Here is a 24,770-nt window from a genome sequence, read left to right as displayed (position 1 = left end):
CACATATATGCAAGTTTTCATGCCTAGATTTCACACAAGAGCTGTAGTTTTTAAGCTTCAGAAGCAGCTTTAACACAGCATGAACTTCTCATTACAAAATGCTACCATTATTCAAGATAACTCTTTCACCCCATAATTCAGATACATAGTGTACTGCAGAAAAGTCCAGCAGAATATATAAGCAAAATCCCAAATCAATAAATGAGGAAAGGCCTGTGGCTGTTTGCATAATGAACTCCCCAAAAGTCCAAAAGGAAGAAAGGAAAAAAAAGAATAAAAAAGGAATTATGAGTACATGGTCATCTTCTCTCTAGAAATACTTATTGCTGTAAAACCCCCATGTTGTGAATAAAATTCCGGTTTTAGAAATTTCCACAATAATAAAAAGATTTGTACCTTATACTTCAGACTGAATTGACACCAAAAAATAATTGTGTGAATATTTGTGTACATCAGAAAAAAAGAAAAAGCAACAAAATTGATTTGTTTTTAATGAGTTAAGGTCAAGACATCTGCTGTATAAATATTATGGTTGCCTAAAGACTCACCTAACTCAAATTCATGAAGAAAAAAATACCATACCTGAAAAAGATATTTCAATGTCTTGTTAAAGCTCTGAAAGTCATTACTTTGTCCTATGCTGTATGTATGAAACCCACAATGGGAATCCACAGAATTAAACATCTCTAAATAACTAATGCCCTGGGGCAGATCTTCAGCTACTGCAACTTCAACCTCCAGCTCCATTGACTTGAATAAATGTATGGTAAGACGTGCGAGTTGAATGCTCATCCCAGTATCTTTTATTAGTGTTATGTAGCACTTGGAGATGTATGCATTCTTCTCCTCTCATCTCAACCAAATATATTTCCAGAAGTGAAACTGCAAAGCATGAAAAATAAAATTGCACTGCACTAGGAAAAGTATTTTTCATCCTTCAGCCATCTGTTATTAAGAATATAAAAGATGCAGACTTGGACATTCAGCTATTCTCAAAATTCTTCCTTGCCACAACACAGAAATTTCATGAAACATTTACCTTTACTAGCAATCAGTACTTTTAAAGCATTACATTCATAACCTTAGAAATGTATTCTACTGCTTTGGTTTTAAACCATTTGGTTTAAAACTTGATTTTAAGAAATAAGGCATCCCCCAAATTAAAAATGGAATAAACCAGTTTTGGAATAGTCAAAGAGAGTCCAATATTTCCGAATTGTAATTCACACATATGCACATCTGAATGACTTTGGAAGGGAAAAGAAAAAGAGAGGCTGAAGTAATATTACTTGCAAAAAAGATCCATAAACAGAACTGGAAAAAGGGTAAGAAAGGTAAAATGTTTTTATGTCAGTGCTTAAAGTTCTTCTACCCAAACAGACTTCAAAGTCCTTTAGCAAATCTGACTCAACATAATCTAGACACATTTCATGCATTTCACATCGAACAACGTGACACAGTGAAATCATTGTTAGAGGATGAAGAGCTGTGCAGGCAACAGCCAACCACAAAAACAAACATCTGGTCATCTGGTGAGACAATGGTGACACAGCACTTCTAACAAGAAAATGTTATCATTCCTGAGGACTATAACAGCATATGTATTCAGGAACTTCAGAGACAAACAAATGTTATTTTGTATACTGCAATACCCACTGGAAATAATTTAGATTCTCAAACTAAAATTTTATTTTTTTTTTTCCCAGAGCACGGCTGTTTAATGGGCTCCTACCTCACAAGAGACTGGTCAGGAGTTACAGCAAAAGCCAGAGAGACACGGGATTGCATTTCCACACCTATCTTGATCCCCCACGTTCAGTTTAAACTTGAGTGAGCAAAGAAGACCATTGTCTTTTGGAACAAGTAGCACTTTTCCAGATTTCTGAGTACTTATTTGGAAATACTTTTTTTTTGGTGCTATTCAAAACTAAGTGGAAGAGCTCAATATTTACAGTCACTTTCAAAAGGCTGCCTTCTAAGCCTTTTGAAAAAAAGTTACCTTTACACTTTTTTTCCATCTAGAGAACAGAAAGAAAAATTTCTTACACTTCCTTTCTTAGCTTTACTTATAGAAGTTGAGTTAATATTTCCTTCAGCATCTTGCATCATTCTCCAAACTTTTATCTTCAGATTTTTGCAACAAATGAGGCATGTGAGGAGAAAATAACAATAAGAGTTTCTTTCATTTCATGAACCATACCATACCAAGATTTAGACGGAGCAAGGACCATCCTAAAGAGAACAAAGCTCTTTTAGGGAAAAAATAGCCCAGGACCACATAAAGAGCTTTTAGATGTACCAAAACAGTTAAATAGTTTAACTAACATAGTACAGCCAGCCTTAATTATAGCCCAAGTACTTCAATTCGTAGCATTACTACAATTTTTGTATGCAACTTCCTGCAATTTTTCACTCTTTCATATATGGAAGAAAACAATATTCCTGGAGAATCATTGTCCATTCCTCCCCCATCAAACATTAGCAAGGTGAATCATCTGAGTAGGTGACTATAAAGCAAGTAGCAATTTGTAAACATAGAAGACACAGACGCTACACAGATCTACTGCAGAAGATGAATGGAAATATCCACCTTGCCAGAGAACCTCACTGATGATATTCACTTGATAAGAAGGTAATGTGAAGATTCAGAAATACTGTAGACAAGTCCAGCTTGTTTTAGGTGCTCTGACAGTTACAGACCCTTTTGCTTTCCCTCTCATTAATTTCAAATCCTGCTTATCTGCTGTCCTCATAACCTGCATCTTTTCAAGCTACTTCCAGCCACTCTTTTTTAACAATACTTCCATTTCAGCTCCTAGCATGTTTTTATCCCTGCTCCTCTCTGGTTATAACTTCTTCCTCCATGTTGCTTCCATCTTGTTGTTGCCTCTTTCTCCTCTTACTTACAGCTCCTGCTCTCTGATCACTCACGCCTTGTTCTCCTTCCTTCTAATTCACTTCTTTCCTACCTACTGTTCATCACATTTCTGCATCCTTCACCACTCCTCTCCCCAGTCCCTGGACACTATCAGGAGGAGCAGAGAGAGCAGAGGATGAACAGCCTCTGCTTGCAGTGCTGATCAGCACCTGGGGCTGCGAGGAGACATAACACACAGGGCACATGGAGAGCATGTGTCTGCTGAGCACATTTAAACAGAGAGTGTTCACAATAAGAAATGTGAGGGGTTCTTTGGTTTATTTGTCTTTTTTGTTGTTGTTGTTTTAATTAGCAGAATGCCCAACCAAGTTTCAAGCCTTTGCTCCTACCATTTTTTTAAACCATTATTAGTGGAGTCAGTTTTAATTCTAAACAATTTTTTTTTTTTTTAGATATCTTAGGCACAGATGAATCAAACAAGTGAATATGATTTCTGCTTTTAAAGCATTTTTTAGCTCAGTAGAAGTGAAGAGATTTTCTGAAGTGTTTTAGTATTTATTATCATAGGCTTCCAGTTGCCATCAGAATTCACACATGTTTCGGGAAGGTTTTTCAAGAGGTTGATCCTTAGATCCTACTTCCTATTGTCTTTCACTTTCTCCTTTAATACTTTTTCTTCTGATCCTACAGTATCTTTTTTTTCAAACATTGCTTTGAGAACACTTACTCTGTGTTACTTATCTGCACAGTTACTTACTGTTACTTATCCCAAAAATACCATTGCTTCTGCATCCAAGAGTTATACTACAACATAAATCAAGGAGTTGTGTTCCCCACCCCCCATTTCAGTACTATCATTTATGAAAGTCTCAAAAAAATGTTTCAAACATGGTAAATCTATGGATAGTAAAGAACTAATCTAGAATAAATATAGAGCTTATTTAAACACTAATAATTTATGGTAATTCATTAATTTAAGATGCTAATCTTAAATAACAGTGTCCAGGATGCTTCTATAGTCCTCAAAACGAGACATATTCAACAAAAGTATGAGTTGTTTAGTAAAATGCTGTGAAAGATGAGACAAAGCCTTATCCTGATGCAACAACATGTAAAATGTAACACAGTATTACAAGGTGTAAATGTGGCACTGTGAAAGAATTGTCAAAAGTGTACTTCCATCTTGTAACATTAAATTAGAAATTAGAGTATTAATTTAAAAAAAAATAATTTGCCTCTATGCATAAAATATTTTTAAGCAATCAAAATTTGAGTGTTTTTTTAAAAAGTTCAAAAAACCCACATTAGAATGGAGATCAGTGGTGTTTGTGTTTAAGTCTATTATAATTTCCACTAAAACACTAGATACTTTTGTTTAGGGAACCTGTCCATTAATTTCTGTAATCAATAAGTTGCATCAAAAGAAGTCCATGTCTATATTGTGTGTACACACGCACACTTACAGAATATACAAGCACAAAACATGAATCCAACAATATCATCCAAAAACTCCCAAAACAAACAACACACATTAGCATGCTGGCACACTTGGTGGCAAACCCTTTTCTTGCCGGGTGGAGTCTTTATCACAGAAGAGATGCAGACTATTCGTTGGTTCCAAATCCTATAATCATCCAACAACACTACATTACCAACAAAGAGTTCATCAGTCATGCTTTAAGTTCACTTAACTAAAGCAATCATAGAAAATCCTACCATTCTTACTATTTGGCCAAGAGTTTTCTTTGAGTATTACACTCTTCAGGCTTAAGCACTGTAATTACAATAATCTCCATCAAGAATGCTTCTATAAATTGAATTATCATAGCTGTGTGGATCTGCTGCCCTAAAACCTCCAAAGGGGAACTTACAGAATATACATCACAAGAACAGAGGAGTTACACACAGTATTACTTTTCATAGACTGAGTTAGTGCATTATGTTCCAAGTCTGAGACATGGGGTAAATTTTGACCTCTGATTTATCTAAGAACCCCATTCAAAGACAGTATGTCTCAAGATTTGCCCAGATGATGAAAATATGGACTTCAGATCATGGTTTTGGGTATTAACAATTAGATATTAGCTAATTCCTTCTTATTTAAATACACTAACTATAAAAATTACAATTAAGAAAAGCATGCTAAATTTGCCAATGAGTGCAGGGGGCGTGTGGTCTCCCTCTACCTTGCAGCATTCAAGATGATCCCTACATAGTGAACTGCTGATGTTTTATCTGCAGCTCACACAACAGCCACAGCATCCACCTTTTATTTGCAAAGGCATTAACTCTCAGACTTTCCTGGGAGTGTTGGATGCATTGGTCTGCAGTTATACTTGCATGTTTCGAGGACTTCAGGATTCATCAAGATGAGAACATATTTTTAAGTAATTAGAAATAACAGCAACTAATAATTTCTTAGCTAGTAAATATCTAATTCTGCTGATCTCTGAATATACTTCAGATTTCTTTTTTTAATCAGTAGTGTCATAAACCCATCAATCAAGTATTTCAGCGCAACAGATCTTAAAAATTACTCTTATAAGGTTAGAATAGAAATTTGCCAGAAAAAAGCCTCAGGAATGTTTTATGTGACACAATGTCATGAAGAACCTATCACTCTTTGCATCTAATTAAATAATCCAGTATTTATGTACAATAAGGCAGGCAGAATAAAACAAAATAGGAGGATAAAAATCACATAAATTAAGAACGTTAACAAAGTCGGGTTGCTCAGTATAGAGAGAAAATAGTTGCTTTATCACTAGCAATTTACACGTCAATACAGTTTACTAGCAATGGGGGAAAAACACAAGAAAACATAAAAACCTGTTACCTCTGTAACCATAATTTCATCACAATTATTTATTATCAAAATTACAGCAGACTTCCATGAGGCAGTGCAAACACGTAGATTTCATTCACACACATTCATCTTCACTTCGAAAAGAACCTTTGATATTACTTACCTTTGCTGAATTTCTATTTCCTATGCAGTGGAGAAGTAATTTGTGGGAGAGAGGAACATAAAAGCTTTAGATTGGCAACTGTTATGATTCATTGTTATTTCTAATGCATTAGAAAAACCTCAAATGAAATAAAAACTTTTAAGAGTTCAAGCTCAAACCAAGGGAGAATAGTAGCTTCTATTTTTATCTTTTTTACAAATCACTATCCCTTCCAAGTTCAGAAAAATAAGTCAAAACACTATCAAGTCCTAATCCTATTTCCAGCACAGTCTTTTCAACATGTGCATTCTATAAACAGTAACACTCAGACAAGGAAAATAACAGAACCTGCTTTTCAATCAGTGAAGAAAAATCAGTCACTAATCAAAAAATCGAATACCAGCCATATCTGGTTTGTACACTGTGTATCTGGGCATATTTCACTTTTCTGAGATAAGAAGTCATCTTGAACATCAGCTTTCCGGGTCTGTTTGCACTCAGTGTTATACTGTGACAGGCAAAGCACCATGTATGTGTAAAAATTAACTTATCCATGTATGTGTAAAAATTAACTTATCCAGGGAACATCAATGTTTCAGCTCTGCCAATTCCATCTCTGACCAAGATCTGCTTTTTTAACAATGCACAAGAAAATTCTTCGTAAACATGCTCTCAATTATAGAGTTAACCTGTTATTGGAACAATGGTAAACTGCTGAGTTGACCATAGCAATACAAAGTTTAAAGTAATTATAGTGTTGGATTAATCACAGGTTCTTCTGTTTATCTCAGACACTGGAGGCCTACATCTCCTTCGTTCTTGTGGTGCAAGTTTCTTTCTCCTAGGCAATGTCCGACATCTCCATCATTTCAAATCTTTGGAAATGCAATTATTGTTCATCTTCCACACAATTTACCATGTCCAATAAAAGTTTCATGTTGAGGATTTAATTAACAAAACAGAGACAATACATATATCGCCCTTACTATTTGTCATATTTATGATACTAATTTCTTCTCTGCCAAGCAATTTCTTCTGGGAATATAAAATAATTAAATTTAATTTTAAAAAATCTCACAGGATAAGAGAATAGACAAACGAAAAAAATTGCTTCAGAAATAGTTGTGCTAGAACAGCAAGACTGTAAAAGAAGGGGAATAGATCAATTGCAACACAGATAAAAACTTCAACTGGGCAAAGACCTTTTGAGCAACAGAACAGAGAAGCCTCTTGATTCAGTAGTGTGTTCATTTGTCTTCCATAGAAACTGAACTGTCTCTCACCACAACTGCTTTACACTTTTATCTGAGTGCAGATAACAAGTGGACATTTGATTCTCTTCATTTAATGATATTTGGCTGAAACAGGCTCTCAAGGTAAGATTCATAAGTTTTCCTTTGAAGAAAGAAGAATTAAAATAATGAAGAATAAGTACTATTAGAACAATGATTTCCTAAGCAGTCCCATTCTTTTGATGGAACACCCTGAAGCACTAGTGAATCAGCTGGAAAAAAGGTGAGTATAGGACACAGAGAAAAAAAAATAAAAATCATATTTTCTTGCCTCCTGAGCAACCCATTGAATCTGCACGAATAGCTAAATATCTGCAGCCAAAACCAAGCACGCACTTGCATCCTACTCTCTTAAAACAGAAAAGCATCATCGTACACATCAAACTAAGGAACAGGATTCCATGATCAAAAAAGTGTGTGTAGAGTGAAAAAATCATTTGTGTGCAAGAAATCATAGCAAGATTTTTGTCTCGTTTAAGCTCCTTTTAAAATTGACTTAAATGAATTTTAAGTGATGTGTAATTTATTTGTTCATGCTTCAGATCAGGGGCAGAATTAACACAGTCAGACACAAGTCAGATTTAGAGTCAGGATCTATTCAGAGAGCCATTCTGTCTTTCAAGGCAAAACACAAAAGAAAAGTTATTTAAAATTCCCAAGTACTATATAAGCAAATACATACCCAAACCTTCTGACTCAAACAGGCAGGTATCATCCACCCCTACATCTCTGCACCAGGATAAGAAATTTGCTGTGTTGTCCCGTGCAAAAAAAGACCCTGAAGGAGCATTTGCTTTGCATGGAATCTTCCGTACTGGTAAGGTCTGAAACACAGAAGTTCTTTATTTAGATAAACAATATCTGTGAGCATTGTACACAGTATTCTGAAATCAATATGCAAGTCTTGGTCAGATGGGTGACTACAGAGCCACCAGCACATTTCCTTGTCCATTAAGGAATTCCAAACAAAAAAGAATGAAGAGTGATTTTAATGGCACAAAGTTGTCAACCATGAAGTCTTTTCAAAAGCACCGTGACTGGCTATGTGATGTGAAGTGCAGAGCAATATTAGCAACTACATTTTTGGGCTTTAGTGGTGGGTCTAGTTCAATGAATTAAAAAAAAAAAAAAAAACAAAAAAAACAAAAAAACCCAACCCAAATTTATAAAGACAGACTTTAAATTAGGACTGAACTTTTGCGAAATTAAGAGTGAATTAGTTTCAGACCTATGTTAAGAAGAATCATAGAGTAAAGTGGTAAGTCTTGAGGACTAAAGACTGTAAACACTTCAGAAATACCTGTGCCTCCCATTTAACACCAGTGGAAACCCCTATCCACAACACAGAAATGTAATCTAACAGCTACAAGTTTAACACACAGCTGTAACTGAAAAATACATATATATACACAGAACTACTCACCTCTATATACCTCATAAACCAAATAAACTGCAAATAGAATGGCTACAGGGATAAACACCATTCTACTAATTATATCAATACATCAGAGGGATGTCTATGCCTTAAACGCATAGACACGCCTTGTCAACATTTAGGCCTATTCCTCAGATCACCATCTAGCTCTCATTCCCCCATGATTCTTAGTTCAATTGCAGGTTTTTTACATGTTTTTGTTTTGCAAAAATTATGCTTATGTTTCAAAATATTTACAAGGACACATTAAGACATTTCTATACTGTATTAGCAGAAAACACTGACCAATTTTACATGGTATTTTGAATAAAAATCCAAGTAAACCTTGTGTCATGTACATATAGATAGTTTATAATCAACTTTAACTTGTCAGTAGATTCAGAGTTGCCATTTCATAGCACTGTATCTTAATCTGATTACATAAAACATCCACTATACATACAACATGATCATATACTCACAGAAGCAGCAGCTAAAATTGGCTTAACACCATTAAAATCAAATGGAATTAAATTATTTTCCCATAATACCTCTGGACCAGAGTATCTGAAGTGATGCATGGATGTTGAACCAACTGAGTTAACATGTCAACGTATGGAGACCAAACAAATCATATTTGACAAAACTATACCCTTTGGATTTTTTGAATGACTACGTGAAGTTTAAAGCACAAATCCTGGATGGCCTTCTAATGGATTAGCAGTGTTGTGACAGGAACGAGATGACAAGAAGCCAGCTGCAGTATTCCTGGCACTTGCAGACTTGTTGTGCAAGAGCTACTTCAGAGACCATGGAAAGGAGATGAAGCTACAGTTACTTTTTGTCTAAAAGCAGACCTGCACTTTCAAATCATGACACGTCCCTCTTCTCATCTCTTTTACTTTGCTTTCAGGTTTTCCTCTTCTTCAAGACAAAATCTGCTTATAACCCCAGGAACAGCTCGGAAGGGCATTACAGGTGAAATCATACCAGGTTTGTTTCCTTCCACTCAGTTCTCCAACTCCAGACCAAACAATTCTGTGCCTGTAAACTACTTTGTCCTGCCACCTTCCCCAATAACCAGCCTATATTCTTTCATGTCATGCATATTAAACACTACTCTAGAAGTCTGTGATAAAACCCTCATATTATTTCAGAAAAATCTAGAGAGTAAAAGAAACCAAACCCCAAACTCCCCAAAAAAACAAACAAAAAAAACCCCTCACAAAAAAGAAATATTGTGCTATATGGCTGGTGGCTGCCATCTGGCAATCAGAAGATACTTGGGCCCAGCGTGGGCAGAACCAATCTGCTCTACTGGGCCCTGAGCCCAGAGGGCATCAGCAAGTCTGCAGCACTGGTCCTGGAGAGCAGAAGCTGCTCCTTGGCACAGATGCCCTCAGCAGCACAAAAGCAGCTGGAAGCGAGGAGGCAGCCAGGAGAACCTACACTCCCTTTCTTATAAAGGGCTGTTGGGAAGGCACTGCAAAGCCTATCAGGAATGCAGAAAACACAAGTTGTCCCCTGAGTCACTGCTGCTCCCCAGTACTAACAACACGTGAATAAATCTGGTTCTAAATATTTTATGTCTTCTGATTTAGGGAGATCATAACGACTGAATATAGAAATGCTCTCAAGAAAAGCAATTCAGAACAGATGGTTTATGTGTCAGAAATCTATGTAGTTAGAGTCAGCAAATAAACCATCTAAAACTCCACGTACATAACGGACTATCCATAAATTATGCGTCTATATCTTGACAACTAAGACCTTTAAACGTATCAGTCAACCTAGCTTCGCTGTGAGACTTCGACACTCACGGAGCTCACAATATATCTTTTACAATTATAAAGTTTACAGTGTCTTTTAGAAGTACATTTTTGTAGTAACAGCTACTAGCAGCAAATAATAAGAGTTTAGGTACAGAATTATCAAACTTAACTAATCATAGTTTCATACTAACAGGAAAAGTCTGATTGACAAGTGCCCTAAACAACTCAGAAGTGACAAACACCCAAACATCAAAACAAAGCGTGTCCTGGACTACAGAAGAAAAAATACCTATGTTATTGAAGGGGAAAAAAAAAGCTTTAAGACATTTTATGGAGCAAATACTGCACAGATGAACAAATCCTCCGCAAATAAATATCTCTGGCATCAGATGATCTCACTAAAATGTAGTATTTTATATTTCATCCCATTTCCCACAATATTAGGGCCTTGCTGAAGAGAAAAAAAGAGCAAAAAAACCTCCTCTCCATTCAACAATAGCACAATCAGGTTTATCACAGAAATTACAGGGAAATACTCCTATTTTCTTATCACCTAATAAATTTCCCTACCACCTTTTAAATAGAAGTCTACTTTTTTAATATTTCCAAAACTATCACTGTAATGCTCAACCTATAACACATGAAAGCTCTTATTTAAGAAATGTTTCATGCACAAATATTTTTTACTGATTTATATAAATGGCCTGACTATCTCAAAAGTGCTTTCTAACAGGTCATTCTGAAGTAATTGGGTTTCCATATGGCAAAAGTGACTTTTGTTGACATAGTATAGTATAACCGCAGTTGCTTTGAAACAGCAGTGGCCGCAATTACTCCTATCAAATATCATGAAAACAGTTCCCCAGTTACACTCCTTTTACAATCTTGTCTTGTTGATGTGCATGCATGTGGTTTAATGAAGGATGTGAAAGTGTGAGTGAAACATATGATGCAATCCTGGAAAAATGCTGTCAGGTTCACTTCTAAACCCAAAAGGGACTCTCTTACACGGATGCTCTGAAATCACAAGGAAAAATGTATTTTTTGTACTGTTTTTCCAAAATCCGGGTCCACAAATACATGTTAAAAACTCCTCTTTTTTTTTTTTTTTTTGTTATAATCAGACTTGAGCCATATTCTGAAGATTTCCAATCGTACCCCACTCTTTGAATAGATGATTTCACAACTTTCTGAACTGATACTTGCACTTGAATAAAAGGAAAAAGACTAGCAGTTTTGTTTGTTATGGAAGAGGGTTACAGTTAGCTAGGCACTCACTGGAAAAACTTGCTTTTATTACCTTATAAAAGCCTACACTAAACAAAAAGGGGGTAAAAATTACACTATGGAGACTGCAGTGGTCTCTCTCATGTAACTATGTCGTGTTACGTAAGCATACATTCATAGTGAGATTTCAGTATATCAGCTAGATAGAACAGGCATCTACTTCAGAACTTTCATAATTCCACCTTTAACTTTGCTACGGGACACAGAGTTATTCTTTTCCTTCTTAAATTCTTCCCTCGTTTTGCTCAAGTAGTCTTAGAAAAGTGTTCCTTCCCCTTATAAAACCTGAATCAGCTCTTTAGGATAGGGAACACAAAAGAGAAGTTCTGCCACAATTTTCTCTGTACTTATAATTTTTCTCCCTGTTTTTTATTAATTTGTTAAACATAAGTGAACAGAAGTTCATTGCTACAAGAATTTACTCTTATTGAGCTGTTACAATTCACCTCACCACAGAGTGACAATACCCCTAGCCAACCACCATTTATTCAACTGCTATTCTTAATTTTGCAGGAACTCAAACCTAAAATGTTTCAGATTTCATTTATAAATCACATAAGTGGTGTCCCAGACACTCATTTCAGCAAGGGAAAATTAAGTTTACCTTAGACTGCTTTGCAGTGCCAAAATTCAGGTTTAGTGAATAGCCATAAAATATAGACAAGTTTGAACTTATTTCATTAAAAAAATGAAACTGATACCTACAAGGTAAAATAGCTACTTGTCAAGGTGGGCCCAGTTTTGTTTTCCCCTACTCCATTTACTATGGGAGAGAACACTTTCCAAATATAACAACTAGACAAACAATGAAAATAATGTGCTAAATGCATATGCAAATGGTAGAAGGAACTCTGACCATGGAACTACATCAAATTTAAAATAAAGCATTTCTCACTGAAATAGAGAAAACCTAAGGAAAAGAATATAATTTCTCCCAGCCCTCCCAAAGCCACAATAAAAGTTAAAATCCAGAAAAATTTTTAAAAAACCCAACTCAACATGGAAATTTTGAAGGCTTACGAGACATCAATAAAAATTACCAAACTTTTCAACAGACATGGAACCAGAAACAGCTTCCAGATTAATGAAAAATGACATTGCACTTACAATAAAGAAAGCATCCCTAAGCAATTCACTTAACAATTGGCGAAACATTGTCCTTCAGTGAAATACTCTTTGCACTGTCAGATTAAGCAGTGTAGAGAGAGATGTGATTTTAATGGAATAGCAGGTTGGATTCCAATTTTAAAGATCATGTGTTGACCAGATTTTTACCCTATGTAATCACTGCAAAGATCATCAAAAGCCAAAAATCACTCACTATTAACTTCCTCAATTCTAAGAAAGCATTTGTGATCACTTTGGAATACCTAACAGATTTATGATATGCCAATAAAAATAATTAACATCATCAAGACTTTAAATCAACATGCAGACTACAATGTTAAAATAAATACAGAACTCAGTGAATGGTTTAGCCATGCTATTAATTTCAGAGTAGAATACATTCTCCCACTTCTTCCATGTAGCATTAGTTTTAACTTTTTTTGAGGAAGCACATATTGAGAATAAGCTTAATATAACAGCAATATAGTTTTTAAAGTTAAGATTTCATTTATGGCTTCATTATTCTATGTGTTCTGTCCAAGACACAGCTTACTGGTCACACAGTAAAAGATGAAAACATTGGTTATCATTCCAAAAAAAGATAGGGTTAATAAATTGTTATGAAAAACCAATTTAGCAGAAACACTGTAACTCCTACCTCTGGCAGTGTGTTAGAAAGCCAAGGAAGACAAGAGATGATTCAATTCACATGCAATGCACCAAACAACTGGGATACCCAGAAGTAAATAATGTCAAAAATGGGCAAGGCAGAAGCTTTATTCACCACCAGCTTATGAACATTTGCTTATTTGACTAATAACTAATTGAAATGTAGTCAAGGGACATGTCCATTTCAACGTATGGAGGCAAAAATCACAATATCTGCCAAAGTCAGAAGGCCACCTATGAGAGGCTGGCTCTTGTGCAGATGGATAACAGACAGAGTCCAACAACCAGGAACCTTCCATTGGAGAGCAGATGAAGCACAACTAATGGAAGCTGACAACAAAAAGCCCATTTAAACAGATGTCAGCCCCTGTTCCTGCCCACTCAATTTGTGTATGATTCTCTCAAAATAAAGTTAAATATGAAAAACATTAAATTTCAGCAAAAACAATTCATTTCAGTGTCAGAAATTTCAAAATCACTTTTTCCCCTTCACCATTCCAGAAGAACTCGAGCTAAGGACAATGCTTAGAAAATTTCAGTCGGAATAGTCCATGAAAACACATTATAGGTTCTAAAATTTCACATCGAAAGATGTTTCCATAATTTCACTTACAGTGTGGTGTAATATAGTTCAAATAACCAACATATTTCTTTGGTCTATGGAGTTATAGTGGATAACCTTTCACTGGCAGTCTGAATAACAAATATAAGAATCCATTCCAACTCCTTCATGTAACACTTAAAATGCTGGGTGTGCTGCTGTATTACAGTCATGCCTCTTCTTCCTTGTCCTCCTGTTTTTCTCTCAATGATCAATCTCATACTTGGTGACATTTTGCAGTGAGAGGTGGGGTGGGGGGGTTCCCAGCTCTTTCTGTAAGATTAGTTCCAAATGGTGCTTTACTGAGCATGAGCCAAGTGTCAAGGAAGACTGTGATAAAGATCTACGCAGCCTAAAGGAAGACATAATTTTTTCAGATGCTTTATCTGTTCACTTTTTGGATTTCCAGATATTTAACAAAGATACAATTTTTATGCCGATGATAGAAACATTCAGAAAGAATTTCACACATAGCTCACTGCAGATAAGTCCTGCAGGTAAGTCTTATTCTCCAAAGTCCTGTATGTTCATTTTTAAGAAAAACTGTATCTTTGCCTTTATGATAAAGAATCTGATTTTGTGTGAGTTTTCCAATTAGAAACCACAAGGAAACTGCTAGAGCCCTGGGAATTCTAAGCTGGCGTAGAATTTAAAAGTGTCTGTGATTTGAAAAACATGTTGGAATGTTAATCTATACAGCCAAATTTCCAAACCAGCCTTAAATCACTCTGTAAAGTTGCAAACAAAACTTTACTGTATTCTTGAAGCATTTGGGGCCAATTTACATATACAAGGCCAAATGGGAATACATGTTTATTTAAATAAACAAATTTGACATAATTATGATATCTATAAATTGGTGTCTATGCCTGAAAGTGACTTCTGTTTTCTCCTCCTGCATTGCAGTCATCACTTATGGCTGTATATTCACTGTTCCCCTTGCTGCAGAAATTTTGGCTCATTATTGTCAGTTCAAGACTCACTATTGATAAATGGACTGAATTCTGTAGTTCTTGCTTATTCATTATTCCCTCAAAACTATTAACACTAGGTTTGACCTAAAAATTGTGCAATTAAGCTGAAGATAGTTGGTCTAAATTATAGTTTCTCAAGCTTTTAAAAAATATATGCTAATTTCCATTCAAGTCCCTAATCTTACATTTCTTTTCCAGACTATTACTAATAGTCTAAATAAAAAGCCCCATAGAAAGTTCAGTTACAAAGATTTTTGCAGTTTGCTTTAAAGACTTAACAAAGTAAGTAGGAATGTTACAATTATTATGTATTTCACATATAAGGCAAAATCCAGCAAATCTAAAAATTGCTGCTTATATATTTCTCTCAGAAAAATATGCCATCCCTATTTACAATACCTGAACTAAAGTAATGGTAAAAATGTTATGAAAACTTCCAATTTTAATACAAATTTTATGAAGTGCCTAAGTATTAGTATTCCATACAAAACCAATGTTAATTAAAAAAAACCTCAAGATGTCTTCTAGTTAAGTGATATCACCAGCAATCAAAGTTTGGTGCTCCTCTTGATCTGATTTGCAGTCCGAATCATTAGGGTATTTTCCAAAGCAGGAGCTAACAGACCTAGTTAACTGCTTAGGGACATGCTTTAGCTGGCATGATGGTGTTGGGTTGATGGTTGGACATGATGGTCTTAGAGGCCTTTTCCATCCTTAATGATTCTATGTTTCTAAATCTGCACTGCATTTTGCATGACAACTACCTTGAGATGCAAACTCCAATTATTTCTGCAATGTCAAATAGGAGCAGTGGGAGGGGTATGCAGGAAAATTCTTACCTCAGCTTCACTGACAAGAGCAAGGCCAGTTCACACAGCGATTGAATGTGCTCCAGTCAAAGGAGGGAACAAACCATGCTTTCCTAGGGACAAGAAGTATCAGCGGGAAGAACAATCTGGAGAGACACAATGTCTCTATGCTCCTTCCAGGATTGTGTAGTTCTGCCCCCACAGTGCACTGCTTAAGGTGCACCTCAAAGCTTTTAAGAAGTTCTTCAATATGTTAACATGGAAAGTGCCAAGCAGATAACTACAGAATACCCTAAATTTGTTCAGAAACCTCCTTTTGTGACCTGGTGAGAAGGAGAACTCTATCCTACCATGCAATACACCTGTAAGTCCTTGTAAGAATTATTTGCTGAGGCATATATGGTTTGTCCACATGACCTGTTGGAGGCAAATCTTAAGAGTATGTGCAAGAAATCTGGTAGCAATCCAGTTGAACATGAGCTCAGCAAGCTATTGACTTGTCTGAGAAAGGTACAAGGAATTCTCTAACAAACAGCTTTACAGTCTTGTGGAAATGATTCCTTCCAGATGGATTAGAACTTGTGAGTCATTTCACAAGATTATTCTTTTCCTCTCATATCCACATCATTCTGCCACTATAAAGATTAATATACAGAAAGACAATGCTCCACCTTTTTTTTTTTCTTCCCAAGTAACTGAGGGCTGTATCTATACAGTATATGATTAAAAATTGGCTCCACAAGCTTTTACTGCACAACAAGAATCTCCAGAAAGTACAAGTGTGCAGACAAGCAAATTGCTGCCCCAGACCACAAAGAATCTGGTCATAGCCTAACCACATTCATGCAATTCTAAACTAGAGAGTCCGATCTATAACTTACAGAGAGCACCTGAACATGGCTCTGCTGTAGCTGAGGACTCTCTGCTGGGCAGACAGGCTCAAGGCACCAAGCTTACAGAATAAATTGTATCTGCTTGGAATCCATCCCATCTACAGGATATAGATAACCTTGAAAAACTGAGGCCTACAGTAAAAATAGAACTACCACGTTGATTAGATCAGACTTTCAGCTTGGCCATCCAGGGTCTAAGAAGAGTAAGATCCACATGCTTCAAAGGAAGATACATCAAAGCAGACAAAGATAGAAGAGACTGTCCAAAGAGAAAAATTTATTCTTAGCTCTTTCCATTTGAACTTGAAATACACCTTTAGGCATGAAAATTTATACCCTATCCAAATTTTTAAAAAATATTGAAGCATTTCTCTCTGTTGCACCTATGGATGTTCTCATAACAACCCCACATATCTGATTCTGGTTAGGAATCTTTTAATCTTAGTCTTAATGTAGAATTAAGTTCAAAAAGTATTATTATATTTCAGAAAGATGAAATGAAAGGAAATTAAAAATTTACTGATTTTCATTGCACAGCACTTCAATAATTTGTCAAGAGGAAGATTTCCTTAGAGCACAACATTTCTACTTGAAGAAGAAAAATAAAATTATCTGGTTTGGCCTATTTTTTGTACTTTAATTACCTGAATACTTTTAATGTAAATCACTTTTTGACAACTACAGTAAGAGAAGGTCAAAGAGCTTCAGTATTGATTTTATAAGCTATAATATCTAGCCCAAATAATTTTTCACTAGCCTCCTTATTTTTAAGAGCCCTCCAAAAATGTTATGGTCTTCACTACTTTATTCAGGTTTAGTTAGATTTTAAACCAACTACTGAGTCTTTGAATTATGCCAAGCACAGCCTACCTCCTGTCCACCAGCCAAGCTAGCTGCTTTGGGAAATTATTAAATATTTTCTTAGTTCTCTTCCTGGTTTGATATTTCATCAGTTTAGGTGAAAATATACTAACATGACCTATTACATCTTCTATATTTTGTCAGATGTGTATGGTCTTCTATAGATAAACCCACTAATTTAACCTCACAGTATCTGTACAAGTGTCTCACCTTGTCCAAGACTTGAACAGATCTTCCTGGATTACTTACAATTGAGGGTTACAGTAGCAGACTCATTTGTCATTTAACTTATGGGATGATATATCCATATGAAGATACATAATATTTTCTAAAAACAAATTTCCTCATTTCTAAACTGCTGGCAGACACTGCTTTCCTTGACGATGCATGCCTTGGAGACTCAGAGGCATTCATTACTTCTCGTGAACTTCCAGGATACTGATAATTTCTCCATTCAAATAATTCCCTTTATGCAAAAGACTGATTGAAAAGACAGAACAAGCATAAATACATTTTTTGTTCTTATAAATTGTTAGAGAAAGCCCAGAGCTGTTACTCAATGCTGACTCTGACTGGTTTGGGAGATGAGTCAAATTCTAACCCATTGGTCCAGATTCTCTATTTTAGGAGGACTAGGTTCACTGCATTTGCTTGTGGCCCCATTGCAGTGCAGACACAAAGCTCTTCGTAGCAGTTCACAAGCAAAGGATTGTCTCCTATATCCATTTAGCAAATCATGAGTTTCCATGTTTCTTGTAAATAAGTAAAGTCAAATATCAATTTGTTTCCATAATGGGAACTACCTAATGCTAATCACAGCTCACCAAATGGGGTAACAATACTGTTTGGCACAAGAGAAGCTCACTAATCAAATGACTATTGTACAGTGAACAGTATTCCCATTCTGAAAGCAGAGAGATGTATTCTCCCAAAAGCAAACAACAAGCTTATAGCTGAGGTGAGAAATTAACTTGGCCTCCAGTTTATAATCTTGTTCTTTTGCCACTAGTCCCTTCTTTCAATATTAACTAAATTCAAGTCAATTCCCTGGCTTTTCAAGACCTTTAGTATACAGGATTCTGTCTCTACTTCCACAGAGATATATCACTCTCTTTAGAAACATACACACCTTGAAATTTAAAGCCACCCGTGAGTTTTCAGTTGTGAAACTGATGAATTGTTTCACCTCCAAGATCTGACTTCAATATTAGAACTTAATCAAGGGTAAAAAAACCTTCCATCCCAAACCTTGGTTTAGATCTCATCATCAAAACACATGACGTGATTCAAAGTGCTCTCCCTAGGCCACAACCTCACTTTACACAACCCTGCACAACTGTCACAGTGATCTACACCCACCAAGTATCAGATTTTCTAAGTATATTGCCCAGGAACAAATGAAAGCTTTGGATATGGAACAACTGCAAAATACTTCTTCAGATACTAGGACTATGGGTAAGATGTGGACAGAATCTCTTAGTGTTAGGAAATACACGAATGCATGTGTGCATAAATTACTGTTTTCATAGAGAGTTCCAATAGAAGCACACATGCACATCCAGGGTAGAATTTATTCCTTGTTTTCTACGCAACAGCTTTATTTCAGTGCACATTCAGTTTAATCTTATTAAATCAGCTCCCACTGGAAGAATAAAATTAAATGTATATTTGAATTAAACATTCTAAGACTTAAGAAACACTTGCATCTAGATTTACTTTGTGCTTCCTTTTATTACTTGAATAGGCCAGATCAAATCTACAGCCCGACTTCCTGAAAATGAGGTTGAAATTTGTTATTCAAAAGTATTTCTAAGAGAGATTCAAGTTGAGATTTATCCGATTAACCTCTGAGGACTTGGAGAAAAAGGATGATTCACCTTCAACCTGTTTTCATTCATTGGCCATGAAAACACTGTTTCCAGTGGAACGTTCATAAATGTATAGGCAGCTTCAAGGATGGTGGGCAGACGATTATGCCCTGCCTATTAAAATGGTGATAACTATTAACACAATTTATTTATGTTTATTTTAATATCTTAACTAATGGGCTTACTAAACTAAGCCCAACCAAATGTGGGCTCTGTGCATACTGCACATGCCTCGATGCTTTGAATTTGTTTGTACAGCTGTGAAATTCTCAAATTAACTATCTGTCAGGAAAAGTAAAATACTGCCAGGAGAACATGGAGATGAAATCCAAGCCAATGGGAGAAAATTACAAAATGGCATCCTGTGACATGAATCACTTTTACGGAATAACTCCTGCTATAATAATAAGTCTAGTTTCTAGACAGTAGATCATTAGCAGCAGCAGCACAGGTAGTTCGAACAACTTACTACCATACAAGTCTTGAGCATTTATTAAGATTGATATCAGTCATCTCCTTGTCATTTTATAAATGTACATGACTAGATTTATTTCTGACTGTAAAATCTCCAAAAAGGGGAAAAAATTACCTCTTTAAAAATACAACATCCAGTCACACTAATACTGCCCTCCCTGTTTAAAATTTCCATTTTAATTTAAAACTCAAAGTTTCTTCTGTTTGAAGCAAAGGATCAGATACAACATCCATGTTTTCAGAATCATTAGGTTTTGAAGCATGGTTTAGCTACTTAACAATGAAGAACAGTGTCTGCTGGGATTTGCAGAAGAACCTAACAGCCTCTGAAATGAACAATTGCCAAATGCTTCACCTTTAGAAACTGAAATGCTTTTAGTAACTTATTACTGAATGGTTAACAAATCAAACACTACAGGGTTAGGGAGCTAGACTTGTGCAGGATGCATTTAGAGGATCTATTATTATACCCAAAAGTGCCTATTATGGCACTAAGCTCAGAAGGGCAATGAGCAGAGACTGTGTAAATGGCACCAGAGGCTGCCAACCTCCAGTGCTCTCAACCACACATCACTCCCCTGGATAACAGATACCAAAGTAGAGTGTGACTCAGGTTCTACTTTTAACTGTAGGGATTCAGTCCTAAAGGGGCATTTTTATATAGAACAAAAAGTATATATTTAATTTCAAATAATTTCTTTGAAGTTTGACCCTGGTGAAAGGATAGATTTGTCCACGTCCACCTACACAACCAGCAAGGTACTCAGAGCCAAGAAGCGATACCACTCAGAACATAAGAGTGACCCTACTGGGTCAGCTGAAGGTTCACCTAACCCAGACCCAGACTCGCCCTAAGTAAGCATCTAGGGAAGACTAAGACCAGAGCAAACATCTTGCACTTCTCAAGACTTTCTCAAGCTCCAACCATTTTCAGTTATGGGACTTCCTCGTCTAGATGGAGTTTCTGTGTATTCAGCCTTCCAAGACATCTCTCTTCCAATACCTTATTCAGTGTTTTCTTGAACCCAGGTAAACTTTAACATTCATTGCCAAGAAATTTCCAACTAGTTCATAAACAAGGACTACCTTCTGTTTGTTTGGCTCCTACCAGCTTAATTCAATGTCCCATAGTTTTTGTATAGAAAAGACTGAACAACTACCACGCCATTCCTGATTTTGCAGGTTCCATCATATGCCCCTTTGCTACCTCTTTCCACACTGAGGAACCCTAACCTACTCAGTCACTCATAAAAAGCTACTCCAATTATCTCCTTCACTCATAAAAAGTTACTCTTTCATTGCCTTCCCCTGACTCTTAAGGAGAGAAGACTTTACTTTTGCATCACACACTTGTAATCTTCCTTTCAGTTTCTTAAGGCTGTATTGCCAAGTCACATTAGCAGTAATTTTCTAACTCTCTTGAAAATGTCCCCAGTGTCACAAGTGTCTCCACGTGACAGAAAAAAGGAGGGTTTTTATCAATACCACCATTTTCCTTCCAGATCTGGAAAATCCAATATTTTGGGAGGCACAATTTTTTTGGCTTATGCTTTCCTGATTTATTCCACACTCAAAAAGGCTGATACTCACCTAGGGAGTCCCTGAAAGCTGAAGAAAGTTCAGGCCTCCCTAATAGGAAAGGGAACGATAGAAACAAACTGCCAAACTAACAGCAATTAGAAACTTATTGCACAAGCAGTTAATCCAGAAGCAATAGGATTTAACCTCTAACATTCTGTAGGGTATCACAATATGAACTTAAGGAATTATGGTAAACAACTGATGAGTCAGTGTATGAAGTATTAGTTTTTAATGTCTTATTCCATGTGTCGCTATAGTTGCTAAACTGGCCAGGCAGCCCCAAGGAGCTGCACAAGAGAATTCACAATCAGTAGTGCATATCCTGTTCTGCTTGACATATCATCTTCCTCCAAAACAAAACTAAAACTAAAGTATTTTATGGAGCTTCGCCATCTAGGAAGAAGCTCCCATACAAGGAAAAACTTGACTTATGAAAACAGACCAAATCTTCAGGTTTGTGGAAGGATTTAAGATTTCCCACACACCCTCTCCCATTATCTACAGCCTTATCATCCTGTCTCCCTCCCTCAGCTGCAACCTGGTGCTGCCTGCAAGCTGATCCTTCTGGCAGCCACTCACTTTAGAACAGTCTGCTTCTATCTAAAAAAATTAAAAGTTACATATATGGGTAGAAAAGCATGTTATCTATTTTGATAGAGATTGGACTCCATAGAAGTCAGCAGCTTCTTCCAGCTGCTAGTGAAGTCACCAGGGCACCTGAGTGAAAAACCATAATGTTTCCATTTTCCTGTGCACAGAGAAATGGTCAAACAGCTTCAAAATTCCACATGTATTATTAACAGAATGCATAATAATGATTCAGGAGAAGATCGTGGAATTCTTACTATGTTAAATGTCATACAGTATAATCTTAGTAATTTCCTTGGCACCACAAGTCAGATTTTCCAATGTGTAGACTAATCCTACTGCCCAGGACTGCTACGCAGGGAATTACAACCTGAAAGGATAAATAGCTCCCTAATAGCCTACAATGACACAAATGTATTACTCTGCCATTTCTTTGAATTCTTACTGTACTAAGAATGAAATAATATACATTGAGAAAATAGCAGTGGAGCAATTTTTTTCCCTTTAATTGCTTTGTCTGTTACACCAGTTTGACAAATAAAAGAGCAACAAATCTAAGTAATTACAACATAGGGGATTACAAATGTCTAATTGGCTTGTACTGTAACTTAGGTTCAAAAAAAGGTGATCAGGTAACTGAAGAAAGGAAGGCCATATTCTCAGCTGAGGAATTTAATACAGGAAAGGAGGTGTCTCTCTTTTTAGTGGCAAAAATAGAAGTAACAAAAACATGGTTACATTTCTGGGTTATCTTTCCAAATTGGTAACACCCTTTAAACAAGCAACCATCAGACAACAACCCCAAAAAGCAATAGTTAGACATCAAATAAAAACATATTGTTTGAATTTCTGAATACTCAGTAGAATTTTGTGGTTGTTGATTAATTTCTTGCTATTATTTTCCTGATATTTTTATATTAAATAGACATAGCTTTCCGAGACGCCAGTCTGTAAAAAAATGCTTTGCACTTTGTGATTTATTTTCTAGTACATCAGCTGAGCAAGATATGAAAAGGGAATGTTTTAGAACTCTGTAACCAAGCTGACCTTCAGGTATTCATTGAAGCTTCCAGTAGTTTTTGTCAATAACAGTACCATTGTTGGTTTGTTTTTAATGGGAAAAACCAGGACAAACAAGTAACACCAACAGGCCATCACTTAGGTGAAGACAAGCTGGACCATATTATAAAGAGGAACTCAGAAGTCTTCCAGTACTTCTACTGACCAAACTCTGATTACAATTTGAAATATGAAATATGAGTTCCAGATGTCTTTTCCTCCTTTGTGGAGGAAGGTTTCCTTCCTTCTCTACTTCTTATCTTTCTTCCCAGCTATCTCTTTCTTTTTCTTTAGAAAAAAAAACCCCAAAACAAACAATGTCTCCCTGCACCAACCCCAACCCACAGAAGGTTAAAAATAACTAAATAAAGCCTGCCTTAGCCCAGACAATTTCTTCTACAACAACAATTTTGAGCTTGGAACCAAGAAAAACAACTTATGGAGCTCCAGCTGTCACAAGGCTGTCAGTTCTCAGAACTGCTGATAAAATTTATGCTGTGCCCTAATTTCTGCTACAGACAATTATAAGAACATCAGAATAGAAGATATATTTTGTGATTTCTGCTCTTGAGCTCTTTTTTTATCTACTGTGTGTTTGCCCATTTTAGCTTTCTAGGAAGATGTATTTGAATTCAATAAGAAAAATAAAATCAGTTTCATAGTAAATGCATTAATGTATATGTTAACCTTTTAACTCTTCCCACTAAGAAACTTGCTGCACTCTTAATTCCCCCCAGTAAGATTGTCCTAATGAAATAATTTAAATTAAAGGCAGGTTGCAGTCAAGCAAGATCTTAATCTGATCTTTGCAAAGCTCTTCAGTATCTTCTGAAGGTTCACATTTTCCACATCATCCCTGAAACTCTTTACTGAACCCTTTCCAGGACACCAACAGGACCTTTAAACTCAAGGTACTGTAACTATCTATAGAATTTTATTATTGGTCCCCCTACAGCTGTTTATGGAGGAAAAGGCACCTCCCACAGTTACTTAATATTCCTCCTAGAAATAAATACAAGGATCACATTTTCTCTATCAGCTACCACATCACACTGCTAAATCTTGTTCTATGTCTTATCCTCCACATTACAAGTAATTTTTTAGTAACTTCCTCTGATAATAATTTAATAATTTAATTATTAATAATTACTCAAGAAGTATTAATCCCCTCAATTTCATATTGTAATTTTTCTACATGGAGTAATTGCTCCCTGCGCATTTGCGGAGCCTCCACAAATGAAATCTCTCAACTGCGCAAAAAAGTTCAGTACCAAAACAGTCAGACACCTCAGATACTGGTAAGATAGAACATTTACCAACACTTACTTTGCCAGGCTTGTTTGCATCAAAGCTGTTTTCTTTAAATTTCTCCTGCAGGGTCTCAGCTAACCGACAAAGCAAGGCACCATTATCCAATTTCTCCATGAAGGTTTCTGCTGTTATTTCTCTACCTGAACAGCAAACAGAAAGTTAACAAGGCATTAAGTGTGCAACAGTATAGACCACATTTGTGTAAAAAGAGAAATCAAGAGAAATCTTGACAACAATTGGAAAAATGCTTTACCTGAATAACTTGCATTACTTGAACTATTTAGTGAATAACCTCACTGCTACTTTACTGGTAGACATATAGCAAATTATTAAAAAAATAACATGCTTTCTTTGGGAAGGCATGTGGTATTTGAAAAATAATTC

The 24,770-nt window shown here is 36.0% G+C and overlaps 1 protein-coding gene across 1 annotated transcript in view; it reads right to left on the bottom strand.

The window, feature by feature from the left end:
* Positions 1-24,526, bottom strand: part of GAS2 (growth arrest specific 2) — a gene marked incomplete at its 5' end in the record, with an annotated part of 65,224 nt that extends 40,698 nt beyond the window's left edge. Inside the window, 2 exons of the mRNA XM_010163516.2 lie at positions 7,801-7,942; positions 24,402-24,526. Coding sequence (XP_010161818.2) covers positions 7,801-7,942; positions 24,402-24,526 — 267 coding nt within the window. The remainder of the gene's footprint in view (positions 1-7,800; positions 7,943-24,401) is intronic.
* Positions 24,527-24,770: the final 244 nt, after the last annotated feature.

This window comes from Antrostomus carolinensis, unplaced genomic scaffold (assembly GCF_000700745.2).
Source record: "Antrostomus carolinensis isolate BGI_N321 unplaced genomic scaffold, ASM70074v2 scaffold260, whole genome shotgun sequence".
In the NCBI taxonomy this organism is placed as follows: Eukaryota; Metazoa; Chordata; class Aves; order Caprimulgiformes; family Caprimulgidae; genus Antrostomus; species Antrostomus carolinensis.
Note: the sequence above shows the minus strand (reverse complement) of the source record. Positions and strands in the feature narration are given on the sequence as shown.